The sequence below is a fragment of the Plodia interpunctella genome, chromosome 11, assembly GCF_027563975.2.
Source record: "Plodia interpunctella isolate USDA-ARS_2022_Savannah chromosome 11, ilPloInte3.2, whole genome shotgun sequence".
Lineage (NCBI taxonomy): Eukaryota > Metazoa > Arthropoda > Insecta > Lepidoptera > Pyralidae > Plodia > Plodia interpunctella.
This window is the reverse complement of record NC_071304.1, coordinates 57,470-69,998: the sequence shown is the minus strand read 5'-3', so window position 1 is coordinate 69,998 and position 12,529 is coordinate 57,470. Positions and strand designations below refer to the sequence as shown.

General features: G+C 39.3%; 4 protein-coding genes and 1 long non-coding RNA gene across 8 annotated transcripts; 3 read left to right on the top strand and 2 right to left on the bottom strand.

Annotated features, from left to right (window-relative positions):
- The first annotated feature begins 265 nt into the window (after window positions 1–265).
- Window positions 266–1,544, top strand: LOC128673613 (uncharacterized protein). The gene is made up of 3 exons (XM_053751576.2): window positions 266–659; window positions 741–1,076; window positions 1,155–1,544. Exons 1-3 carry the CDS (start codon window positions 281–283, stop codon window positions 1,418–1,420), a joined length of 981 nt encoding a protein of 326 aa, XP_053607551.1. The 5' UTR covers window positions 266–280; the 3' UTR covers window positions 1,421–1,544.
- Window positions 1,503–2,568, bottom strand: Pmm2 (Phosphomannomutase type 2). The gene has a single exon (XM_053751577.1). The coding sequence runs from the start codon at window positions 2,566–2,568 to the stop codon at window positions 1,816–1,818; it is 753 nt and encodes a 250-aa protein (XP_053607552.1). The 3' UTR covers window positions 1,503–1,815.
- Window positions 2,569–2,696: 128 nt separating this feature from the next.
- On the top strand, window positions 2,697–9,254 carry Sgsh (N-sulfoglucosamine sulfohydrolase). 4 transcript variants are annotated; one of them, XM_053751571.1, is made up of 10 exons: window positions 2,697–2,832; window positions 4,554–4,683; window positions 4,891–5,027; window positions 5,456–5,612; window positions 5,780–5,954; window positions 6,062–6,125; window positions 6,227–6,541; window positions 6,644–6,816; window positions 7,130–7,259; window positions 7,928–9,254. In XM_053751571.1, exons 1-10 carry the CDS (start codon window positions 2,727–2,729, stop codon window positions 8,083–8,085), a joined length of 1,545 nt encoding a protein of 514 aa, XP_053607546.1. In that variant the 5' UTR covers window positions 2,697–2,726; the 3' UTR covers window positions 8,086–9,254. The 4 variants fall into 4 exon arrangements, with proteins under 4 accessions (XP_053607546.1, XP_053607549.1, XP_053607548.1 ...); XM_053751574.1 differs by lacking the exon at window positions 2,697–2,832 and adding an exon at window positions 3,154–3,290; XM_053751573.2 differs by lacking the exon at window positions 2,697–2,832 and adding an exon at window positions 3,649–3,789.
- LOC135309808 (uncharacterized) lies at window positions 8,684–11,062 on the bottom strand. The gene is made up of 3 exons (XR_010370022.1): window positions 10,731–11,062; window positions 10,162–10,299; window positions 8,684–9,206 (listed from the first exon to the last, which is right to left on the bottom strand). It is a non-coding gene; the product is annotated as an uncharacterized LOC135309808 (long non-coding RNA).
- Window positions 11,063–11,449: 387 nt separating this feature from the next.
- mRpS33 (mitochondrial ribosomal protein S33) lies at window positions 11,450–12,201 on the top strand. The gene has a single exon (XM_053751581.2). The coding sequence runs from the start codon at window positions 11,696–11,698 to the stop codon at window positions 12,038–12,040; it is 345 nt and encodes a 114-aa protein (XP_053607556.1). The 5' UTR covers window positions 11,450–11,695; the 3' UTR covers window positions 12,041–12,201.
- The last annotated feature ends 328 nt before the right edge of the window (window positions 12,202–12,529 follow it).

Genomic DNA, 12,529 nt, shown 5'->3' with positions numbered 1-12,529 from the left:
TTAAATTCGCGCCCCGAAATATGGCAACGACGAGAAATGGATACGGCTCTTAACTCATAGGTCATCTACTTTTATCCCGAAAGTAAGTACACGATTCTCGTAGGATTTGACAAAAAAGACTCGATAGTCAATGGCGCTTTATAAACACAGATTTTGTATTGTAAATGTGTGTTTATAAAGTACATATATATTTTTATATAATTACGCAGGCAACACTGTGCGGTACAACTAAGTTAGCTAGTATGTTACAAGTACCTATTTGTATAAATATACTGATAAGATGATAACATTCGTTCGTCGTATGGTAAACAGCTCACACAATTCAATATTGGGGTTAGATTATCAGGCAGATTCTGTTGCACTATTAATTTATCACACTAGGATGTTTATACCGAGACTAGCAAAGTATAATCCTGTGATAAGGCAGGCGTCGCGTTTGCTTTCCACACAACAGACTAGTATTGGGCCGGTGGTGTTCCATAAGCTGAGCGGCGCAGACCACGGCGTCGCCGTCTATGGCCTCAACAGCCCCAAAGAGAGGAATGCTCTGGGATTCGACTTGCTCAAAGCCATGAAAGAAGTTCACCAAATGATTAGAGAAGATTCTGAAATCTCTGTCGTTATTTTACACAGTCTTGTGCCGGGCATATTCTGTGCCGGTAATACGTGTTTTTCTCTACCTATCTTTGCTACTTATTAAAATTAACATTACTGTAATCAACTCTACTATTTTATTACAGGAGCCAACCTAAAGGAGAGGTTCCAAATGTCCAATGACGAAGTTGCAAAATTCGTGAGAGGCCTGCGTGGCACTTTCATAGAAATTGAAGACCTTCCCATGCCTACAATTGCTGCTATAGAAGGTGTAGCTGTTGGTGGTGGTCTGGAACTGGCCCTGGCCTGTGACTTGCGGATCGCAGCTCACACGGCAAAGCTGGGGCTGGTGGAGACGGGCCGCGGCCTCATCCCTGGGGCCGGGGGCACTCAGCGACTGCCCAGGGCTCTCCATGTCAATATTGCCAAGGAATTGATATTCACATCTAGAGTTATTAATGGTGATAAAGCATTTTCATTGGGTAAGTTACAATCAATTTAGTTGATCAATAATATTATGTAACTGATTTTGATTATTTTATAAATACAATATATTTCAGGATTGGTGAACTACAGTGTCACACAAAACAGTGTTAATAATGCAGCCTTTGAAAAAGCATTGAGTATAGCTCGAGAGATTATCCCAAATGCCCCCATCGCCCTGAGGTGTGCCAAACAGGCAGTCAACGAGGGACTGCAGCTGAGCCTTAAAGAGGGATATGATGTGGAGCAGAAGTACTATGAGATCAATATCCCCACCAAAGACAGGCAAGAGGGCATGATATCCTTCTTGGAGAAACGGAAACCAAAATACCAGGGACACTGACTGCCTGCTGATAACTCATACATTTACTGATAATTGTTAAGGTTGTTAAATTGTTGATATTATTGTAAAAAAACTTGCCAGATTGCTATATTTTTTATGTTTTTATTACATTTGATGAAACAAATCTTGACTTTTAATATACCCTCTTTTTTTTACACAATTTGATCTCATATTATTCCTTAATACATAAATATTATACATCGACTTTGATGCATAAAAGTCTGATTTGTGTATATACACATTTTCTTTGAAATGTATTGAAATACTTTAACTTTTTATTTTATCACATGTCAGTTCTTTCACAATTCTTTGTATAAATTTCATCATTTTGCTTAAAATTATGTATAGCCTTAGATCACAGGATTAATGTTCATCAGCATCACCTAATGTATGTATTAGCTGATGTTCAAACATTTCATCAGCTGTTCTTTGGTGTCATCTGGTGAGGTCACTTTGTGTCCAACAGTTCTTATATCATTGTAGATCTCATGATCATTTCCTCCCGCATCTGTTTTATCACCAAAGAAGTGAATTTCCTCAAAGTTTGCATCAGCTACATGATTGAGACAATAAGTCTTGTCCCAACCTGTGGGAAACACGTCTACACTGATCTGCCCTCCCAGGGCAAATGTCAGTGAAACCCCTTTAAATTCATCAACAAGAGCAGCAACAAATTTTTTCCTGATTTGGTGTTCTTTGTCAAAGGCGGAGAACTGATCCCTCTCAGCTTGACTGCAAGAGCGGCCCACTGGACAGATATTGATCATGCTGGAGCGGAACTCCACAAAGTTCCCTCTCTTAGCAGGGAGCTCGAGCTTGGACATGTACCCAAGGGCAAAGTTGATGACTCTCTGCAGAGTGCGCTCGCCAAGGTAGCTAAGGATACTCTCAGAGCTGCGCAGCTCGCCGCCTCTGTACTGGACCACGCCGTTCTCGCAGAATACGTAGTCGAATTGGGAAGCCACTCTCTCGCCGCCCATCTGTTCTACGATTTTAGCATAATCGGAACCACTGACGAGACCCACGTACACGCGCGACTTCACTTCTTCCAGGAGAAACTTCTTCAAATGATCCGTTATCACCTGCCGAGGTTTCGTCAAGGTCCCGTCAACGTCGAATAAATATAAAGCGGTTTTTCGTGTCGTCATATTTCCTAGACCTGTCGAGTTTAAATTTTGGAGGCAAAAGCGGAAGTCGGGTAAAACTAGGCCCCGCGGGCGTGGTGGTCGGGCGGAGTGCCAACGCTTCACTTTGGCCGGCGCGACGTCACGCCAGTTTCGGGTTTGCTGTCACAACAATCGGCGACATGTCGCAGCGTTCGGGCGCCGCTCGTGCACTTTTATTCACTTTATTTATCACTATAACTGAAACTGTGATAACAAACAAGGCCAGGAATTTACTTTTGCTTTTAGGTAGGTAGGTACTTACCTACCTATATGTGAAACAGTGTCAGTGTGAAATTTTCCTTTTTTTTTTTTTTTCAAAAATTTCTTATACATTATTGAATTGACTTTGACATATCATAATGAATTTTTTTCACAAAGTGACCTTGGTCACTTTATATACAATCGATTTATTGATTATTCGTAAAAAATGGCGATTAATGATCTTCATGATTAGGAACGACCACTCACTGATGGAACCTTGCAAGTTATTGCCCTATCCATAATCATATAAATGGAATGCACCTAAAGTGCACTGCTTTCTCATCGAGTCAAAATCTTTACCGGAACTAATGAACCGTTTTAACCTGGATTTAATTTTAAACAAACTGTGAATCTACACATATCCACATAACTTACTCTATTATTAATAAAAAAGTTAAAACATACTGAACATTGAACTAAACATTCTGAATAACCACTACAGTGTAAGTAACATAGGCGACATGTTCACTATGAACTTAAACAAATAACTGAGAGGACATTCTATGAAACTAAGCAAGTGCTAGTAATCCTAAAAGACACTTTCTGCCAAATCGTGTTGTGCGTTTATGGAATTCTCTGCCAGAAATTGTGATAAGTGCTCCTAATATAAACACTTTTAAAAATAGACTTGATGAACATTTAAAGACACAAGTGCTGATATATACGCATCAGCTTTAAGCTGCTACTCTAAGCTTTACAATATATTTTTTTGCGTAATATTGACTTGTGGTATTGCCATTCAAGCGAATTTCACTTTCCATCTTTGCGGCCGCGGCAGTCATATCTATATCGAAATAAGACGTAAATATTTGTTTCGTGTCGCGTTCGAACATCGGAGTAAGGATAAAGATTGAGCTACATTCACTCTATGGAAATGACTGAAATGGATGTCAATTACAACTACAACATTATAACCCTTTCTCAGCAGGACTGAACTTTTAGGTACTCTGTGTAGTCTTCAAGAATTAGATTTCTGTTAACACCTTGCGTGCTATTTTTAAATATACCTATTTCTTTCCGAAAGATGACATACAAACAACTTTCTGAATTCATAGCGTGTGGGTTCTGCAAACCATCTTTTCATAACCCAATTAGAATTTGTTTGTTTTGAAAAACTCTTCACAAAACTAGCACATATTTCGTCGAATTCTCCGTCATAATGTATTAACCACTGGACTTTACACGTATAACTGTCACTCGACTGTCCATCGCACGCATTATGCAGCAATGTGCAGTGTGCACCGACCTGAAGGCCGTTTGTTCACGGGGCGCGGGACGGAGTCCATACCTCGCTCTCAGCCACGATACCCAATATACTATATATATGTATAAATAACACTGAAAATTGTTAAGGACATATTGTTTACGCTATGCCATGACTGGTCACATCTAGTTATCATTACGTTTTATATCTGTGGTTGTCCGGTGCGGGCTATTGTATCGCTGCGTATAGTGAGAAGCGAGTGATGCGCTAGCGCCAGCATTAATTGTTGGGCTACCTACATTTTGCTTTGTTACGTTGTGTTGTTAAATAGTATTAAGAATCCGCACGCTCATTGTAAATTTTATATTATGTAAGTAGTGTTTCTCAGTAAGTGAAATATCATTGTATTTTTTATGAGAAATAAAGTTCTTTAAACCTATATACTATGCTGTGCTGTACAATAGACTAATATACATATTGTGTTACATATGATCGGTGTCAGCTGATGACGGTGGGTTCGAGCTGGGCGCGTACCTTAACAAGATCTGCCAAACGCCCCATCTGGACGAGCTGGCGCGCCGCAGTCTGCTCTTCAACAACGCCTTCACCTCCGTCAGCAGCTGCTCGCCAAGGTTTAACCAAGTCCATCCAAACATAAATTCCACAAGCCACTGAGCAAATGGCTACAGTTAAACCCACCTGTTAATGCTATATAGACCATATTCTAAAATTACTAGGTATTAACTTCTTACAAGGTGTTAATATACCTAGATAAATAAAAACTTTGAAAGAAAAAAAAAACTTATTAGTAGATAATCTAGTAGACGCCTTGTCGACAGCCGCGCCGCCCTGCTGACGGGCACGCCGAGCCACCAGAATGGCATGTACGGGCTGCACCACGGCGTTCACCACTTCGACTCCTTCAGCAACGTGACCAGCCTGCCCGCGCTACTGCGCGCGCGCGGCGTCTACACCGGTACGCCCGTCTAGCTTATTGTGGGGAAACAACCTCGGCTTACGATGTACCTTGTCTGGCACGTACCGTACTGCAAATCTGCTATATAACTTAAACGGGAATATACACTAACATTAAAATTCCTATTTTTCACATCTAATAAACGAAGTAAAATAGGTATCAACAATTGGATAGCATTCTGTCACCCTGGGGGAGGGAACGGTTTGAACTGTCAACGATCGTATATTAACGAGTAGACAGAAGGCTTTTTATCCCCCGTTTGTCCCCCACATCAGAAGATGGAAGGGTCTGAATAAATAATAATAATAATATACGTGTCAGTACAAGAACAGGTAACGGTTGGATATTGTAAGATGGTGAATACGAGTGACATCACCGGGTACTATACACACAGTTCATAACCTACATCCTTACAATCTGCATCGCAGGCATTATCGGCAAGAAGCACGTGGGCCCGGGTAGCGTGTACCGGTTCGACTACGAGCAGACGGAGGAGAACAATCACATCAACCAGGTCGGCCGCAACATCACGCGGATGAAACTGCTGGCCAGGGAGTTCCTCGAGCGGGCCAACGTTGATAACAAGTCTGTTCTGTACTATGTCATACTGCCTAAAATTATTTTATAATTAATTTAAAATTAGTTTTTACAAAAATAATATTTTTTTATTAGATTGGACAGCAATCCCTGAGTACCTAAAGGAGCACACATGTATTTCTCACATGAAGTTCTTCAACATTGTTTGCTCCTAGGCAGTTCTTCCTGATGATAGGCTTCCACGACCCGCACCGCTGCGGCCACAGCGAACCGCAGTATGGCCCGTTCTGCGAGAGGTTTGGCTCGGGCGAGGAGGGCATGGGCCTCATCCCCGACTGGGACCCCTGGTACTACCAGTGGGACGAAGTGCAGCTGCCTTTCCATATACAGGTCTCCTCTACATTGCTACATTTATGTATAATTTCTTTTATCTACTTTTAAATAGGCATTTCTACAAATGTTTGTCTTTTTTTACTAAATGATGATTTTCACATCAGGATACCGAGGCAGCGAGAAAAGACGTGGCTGCACAATATACCACAATGTCAAGGCTCGACCAAGGTATTTAATGATCATAAAAACAAACACTGTAGCAATACTGTCCTTTTTTCGATGGATCTAGCAGACAAATTGAAAGCTAATAATATAGATACAACCTCCAGGTGTGGGTCTGATGCTGAAGGAGCTGGAGGCGGCGGGGCATCTACAGGACACGCTGGTGATCTACACGTCGGACAACGGCATCCCGTTCCCGGGCGGGCGCACCAACCTGTACGACCCCGGGCTGCGTGAGCCGCTGCTGTTGTCGTCGCCGGCGCCCGGCGCGCGGCGGGGCGAGGTCTCCGGCGCACTCGTGTCGCTGCTCGACCTCGTGCCCACTGTGCTCGACTGGTTCCAGATACCGCAGCCGGATCGAGAAACCAATGAGATTAGGCCGTCCGATAGACCCAAGAGTTTGTTACCCATTTTAGAAAAAGGTAAGTTTAGAAATGCCTGTTTATAAACTACTAACGTCTCTATCGTATCGTATATATTGGTATCTAACGAAGTATGTCATAAATATAATATGATTGTCGCAGAGCCGCCAGCGTCGGACACTGACGCGGTATTTGCGTCGCAGTCGCACCATGAAATCACGATGTACTACCCGATGCGCGCGGTGCGCACGCGCCGCTACAAACTCATACACAACCTCAACTTCGGCATGCCCTTCCCCATCGATCAGGACCTCTATGTCTCGCCTACTTTCCAAGTAAGAAAAGAAGTCAATTTTATTCTGAACCACGCGAGTAGATTATTATGATCACTGTCAACTGTACACAACATCAGCATTAATAGGCTATACTAATAATAATTATTTTGAAAGTGGTACCTAACTTTTAAAAATCCGTTTCGTATTTGAAAATAAGTTATTTAAATTACAAAAATTAATAAATAAATAAATATAAATATATTAGGACAAATCACACAGATTGAGTTAGCCCCAAAGTAAGTTCCAGACTTGTGTTAATATAAATAAAAATTAAACGAAATACGAATAGAAAATAAACAAGGCTTGATTGTAGGATCTGCTGAACCGCACGCGCAATAAGCAGCCGCTGCCATGGTACAAGAAGCTGAAGCAGTACTACTACCGCCCGCAGTGGGAGCTCTACGACGTCCAGCGCGACCCCGCCGAGCTCAACAATCTGCACGGTAATATTTTCACACACACTTAGTTTTCATTTCGAATAAACTTTAATTTGAATATTTACTCGTGGAAATTTTGTGAGCGACTTAACGTCTCGTGGACATTCAACTCTTGTGTCTGACCACCTGAGTGGGATTACTTATTTGCAGTCGGTCTCTACGTTGACCTTTACTGCTTACCCGGGGGAGACCACCCAGTCGAAATGTGTAAACAAGTCACAAAAGGTTCACTAACCACCTAACCAAGGTTTGCTACGGAATGTATGAAGATGATGATCGTTGTGAAAATGACGAACGTTCGTGGCCCATTTATTTCATAATAATTAATTATTAGGTATGCAATTTGAAAATTTGGTAAGCAAAATAAATGTCAGCCTTCACGTAATAGTAATTTGGCCAGCAAATAATAATTTGGTAGGCAATAAAAAAAATCAGGCTGCATGTTCCGGCTAGTAATATTACTGACCGATTAGATATTATAGCTAACCAAATGTATTTTATTGTTGGCCAACAAACGAATACTTTGCTGACCGTTTAAATGACACCCTTATTTAATTAGTTATGAATGAAGTATGCTTAGAATCTTAAATATGTATGTTTCTGAAAGAATTTATGTGAGGCTTGCTTACGCTCGCTACTATTTTAATGACCGTCATCATCAAATGTATTTTCAGGCAAACCATCTCTCCGCTCTGTGGAAGCAGGCCTGCAGTCGCGGCTGCTGGCGTGGCAGCGACACAGCGCGGACCCGTGGCTGTGTGCGCCCGGCGCCGTGCTGGCGCCGGGTCGCGCGCCCGTCTGTCTCGGCCTCGACAACGGACTGCTCGACTAGCTAGCATAACATTGACTTGGGATATTATAAACCTATTTCTTCTATTAGGTATAAGGGGTTAGGACAGTGCTATTCGGGTTACGAATGAAACTTGGCTTCAAACGAGAGTTGGCTTCTTTCTTCAAACAACATTATTTGCCCCGCCAATCATACATCACATCAGTTGAGTTAATATAAATGATTTACTCATATTAGACTAACTGAACAATACTTTAATCTCAAATCTGTGTAATATTGAATTTATAGCGGCACACCAGCGCCCTCCTGTCGCTCGATACCGTTAGAAGGCAGTCTATTGCCTCCCTTCTCTATGGCCGTGTGTGTTGACGGCATATTTCCGCCGCGCGCATCTCCCGCTCTTCCCGTTATTCTTTGGGATGTCGTGTCGACCCGTTAATATACGATCTGTCATGCTCTTGGCTGTGATTTAATTACTATTTACTATACAAGAATCCCACGCTATAAATTATAATTTTAAATAAAAAAAATGTTGAACAAAGTTATTATGTACTTATCCTGTAATAATTAATATTTCAATATTTTATTACATGGAATTAAAGTCTTTCAAAGAAAATTTCAAAGTATTGAAAGAACCACCTCCTCTTCTGCAATAAATTATATTAAGAACAAGGAATAGTAGTCTATTCAATCTCCTTATTGTGGTTCTTAACTAAGCTGATTCACCAAATTGACATGCTAAGTATCATGGCTAAGTATCCTATATGTTTAATTACTAATTAATAATAAAATCTTTCAGATGTTAACAAGAAAATAAATAGTATCACAAAGTATTAATACAAACTTCAATTAAATACAAATAGAATGTTAAAGCTTCTTCAGCGGGACTGAGTTCGGATTTTTAAATTCACAAAAAGTATATTTAACATAAAATACATGTTATAACTTAATTCAATAATAATACTTAATGGCTTATCAGATAAATACCATAAAAAGAACCACCAAAATGAGACAAGTAAGAGATTCAGCACCTAATATCTGGCACAAGGTATCACAAGTCAAACTCACGCCGCATCATACATGGCTTCCAGCTGCTTTATATTCAGGGCAAGGTTAGCATCCACCATGTGTAAGTTGTGCATTATCTTCCCCGTCTCTCCCACCTGGATTCAATCATTTATATATTAATAAAATGTAAAGTACATAAAAAACTGGTGTTTTGGATCATTCCATGTTTGAATTAACTTTACCCTTAAAAGGACTTGTGTGTTATATGTTGCAACTATGTTTCTCCCATTGAGTAATACTGTTACTCATGGCTCTCTGTATTCTGGTTCAGTAATAACAAAGATTTAAATAAAACAAGTTTAAGAATTCAAGATTTAGTACTATTTTAAAACAACTGATGAACAGAACATGAACATTTTATTCTCTCTATTACTAGCTATTACCCGCGGCATCGCACATGTAAATTTTACACAGGTACAGTTATTTTTCTAGGATGAAAAGTACCCTATGTTCTTCTCCATACTATAAAAATAATAATAATCTATGCAAAATTTCAAGAAGATTGAGTAGATACAGCATGAAGAGGTAACAAACAAACAAACTTACTTTTGTATTTATAATATTAGTTAGGATTTATATTCTATTAAATTATAGATTTTGTCTCCCAATGTGTTACAAAAGTGTAACACTAACTGTAAACATGTGAGCACTAAATGTGTAACTATAGTGTTACAAATCGCAGTGTGACTCAATGGGAACAAACCAAGAACAGTTAAGCAAAGCCATTCATTTACCAAGCATTTGTTTGGAAACTAGATCTTCACAGGCACTCTGACAGACAGATGCAGCAGAGGACTTTGTTTTATAATATTTATATAAGGATAGTTTTGTCAAAAAGTTACAAATTACTGGCATTTTAACCGAACTCTGCTGAGAAGAAATTCCAAAAGAAACTCATGTTGGTCCCTAGCACGCCATAAGGGCTAACCTTTATTGTTTTTTATAGGTTGTATAGGCTTCTTTTGTAATAACATCATGAAGTACACATTCAAAAATATTGTAATAACATCATGAAGTACACATTCAAAAGTTTGAATCTAAAAGTCTTACCATAGCCTTAATATTCTCTAACTTCTGACTTTTCAAGTAAATATTTTTGATGCACATAAGTAAGTAAATATAAAGTGCCAAGGCCAGCAGGACAGCCCCAACTTTCATCTTCGTAGACCAGTAGTTAAGCATCTTGCCCTGAAAATTTTTAAGAGTAAAATAAGCTAGTTGGCAAATTTTGGTTTTGAAGGCCGACTATTTGAAGGCCCTTATATTAATAAAATCACAAGTGAAAAAATTACTGTGATAATGATGACAATGCTTTCAAAGATTATGACAAAAATAAAATCACACATTTTTGGAAACAAGTATGGAGCGTTTAGACAAACTCTCCATACTAAATGACACTTGGAAAATGGACTTCGCAAACAAATTTGAATCTTCGTATTATGATCCAGCTGCATTGTTACGTTGCAAGTTTATGAATTGCCACAATGATCCTAAATATATACATTTTTTTTTTTGTAATTCTCAGAGCTTGTCAACTATCCATCCTATGTGCAGGAGAAATGGGCAGTATGGATCCTTGACTGAATTATGTATTATGGTATTTAAAAATAATTACTTACTGGTTTGACCAGTACCTCTGGAACATCTGCCGCAAATTGAGACATTCAGATAAGTTTTTAAAGTTTTTTGGCTTTGTCGATATACAAATAATCGGGTTTCGATCTGTGCTAGCGTTTATGTAATACAACGCTGTATGTAAAGAAGCTACACGATTTTATTAATACGCAGTATCAGCTCTAGGTTTAGGATGTAAATCTATTTTCTTTTTATAAAGAAAACAACGATCACGTAGAAACAGAAGTAAATAGTAAGTAAACGACGAAACAAAACGACTAGGTAAGTAGGTACCTAACAAAAATCATTACCTACCTATTCATTCATCTTTTCTGTCAAATCGAATTAATAAGCCTAATATCAATGTCAATTACATTTTGAGGTTGACATTGACGTGCCGGCTGTAAGACAATTATATAGATATAGACTACTACTGCCAGATGGCATGTGATGTGGTGTCTTTTCTATTGTACCGTGTCTTAACAAGTGATGTAAATGTAAACGAAATGCCATATTTTCACCAGATTTACAAAACGAACTCTGAAACTAAATGCCGACATGTAGTACTCTTATGCGCGGAACGCCACATTTTAGCCCACTTCAGCATTCTACACTAATCTACCACCTAGTTTATCCTACCTACCTAGTCAATATTTTTTTTGAGCCCTATTAAAAAAAATATTGAAATTCGATGTCCTCCTTCCTTCTTTCCTCGTCGTCAATGAGGGCATGACGTGACAATGAAGTCGCTCATCCGTCCGTCATTGTCAATCGATCGTCAATTTTATTTCTGTAATTACTGAGGTTATGTTTTGTAGGTATTTAAAACTTAGAGAAGTTAATGTATATTTTGACCTATAAATAATTAAGTTTTGATGTTAATATCACTGATAACATTTTAACCAATATTATTGTTCTAAGTAGGCATACAGTTAAATCAATTTCGCACTTGTTATATATTTTTGAAATAATGGCAACAAATTACGCGAAATACGGCCAATTAATAAACGCCTCGACGAATTATGCTCGCCGCATGAAACGGCTTTCGAATAGAATATTTGGTGAAGTAGCAATCCCCACAAATTCAAAGTCAATGAAAGTGGTAAAAATATTTTCTGAGCGGCCGCTACACAGCAATGAGGAGATCGTGCACTACTACCCGCGGCACGTGGAGACTAGCAAGCTGATGCTGAAGCTGCGCGAGTACGGGCTGTTCCGCGACGAGCATCAGGACTTTAAGGAGGAGATGAAGCGGCTGCGTGAGCTGCGCGGGAAGGTCAAGGTTTGGCGCCGGCACCTTGAGGCCAAGGAATGACCACATTAGGTCTATACATTTTATTTGAAAGTGCAGATATAATTTGAAACTACAAAAGGAAAAATTTTAGATGTAGGTATTGCCTGCAATTTTACTGTGAATAAATTTAATATAAAGAAATGTTAGGTTAGTATATGTAGTAAATATAAAATTTCATGCAATCAGAATTTTAGTAACGCCCACACTTGTGCTATGAATCACTATATCCAACCCCCTTCCCTACCTCTATCCACTACTGTATTCCCCATCAACCAACCACATTCACACAAAAAACAATTTTAACTCTTGTATAAAGATCCACTGAACATAAATGGAAAGAAGAAAAAAACATGAGATACTCATTTGAGCCATTCTCTAAAGTGCAGTCAAGTCCATGGTCTGCTTAATAACCTTTAAAAATGTTGCAGCCTGCCATCAGACCGTTTTGGGAAAACTGTTGTTGCCACTGTTACATTATCCTCTTTTAACCCAATATAATCATGTCAGACA

What these genes read in the sequence shown, in the direction of transcription:
- Sgsh (XM_053751571.1), top strand. Translation starts at nt 2,727, where the DNA reads ATGTCGCAGCGTTCGGGCGCCGCTCGTGCACTTTTATTCACTTTATTT. An exon ending in AGCTGCCTTTCCATATACAG is followed by an intron (nt 5,955 to 6,061) that starts GTCTCCTCTACA and finishes TTTTCACATCAG; the next exon opens with GATACCGAGGCAGCGAGAAA. An exon ending in GTTACCCATTTTAGAAAAAG is followed by an intron (nt 6,542 to 6,643) that starts GTAAGTTTAGAA and finishes TGATTGTCGCAG; the next exon opens with AGCCGCCAGCGTCGGACACT.
- mRpS33 (XM_053751581.2), top strand. Translation starts at nt 11,696, where the DNA reads ATGGCAACAAATTACGCGAAATACGGCCAATTAATAAACGCCTCGACG.
- Pmm2 (XM_053751577.1), bottom strand. Translation starts at nt 2,568, where the DNA reads ATGACGACACGAAAAACCGCTTTATATTTATTCGACGTTGACGGGACC.
- LOC128673613 (XM_053751576.2), top strand. Translation starts at nt 281, where the DNA reads ATGATAACATTCGTTCGTCGTATGGTAAACAGCTCACACAATTCAATA. An exon ending in GCCGGGCATATTCTGTGCCG is followed by an intron (nt 660 to 740) that starts GTAATACGTGTT and finishes ATTTTATTACAG; the next exon opens with GAGCCAACCTAAAGGAGAGG. An exon ending in TGATAAAGCATTTTCATTGG is followed by an intron (nt 1,077 to 1,154) that starts GTAAGTTACAAT and finishes AATATATTTCAG; the next exon opens with GATTGGTGAACTACAGTGTC.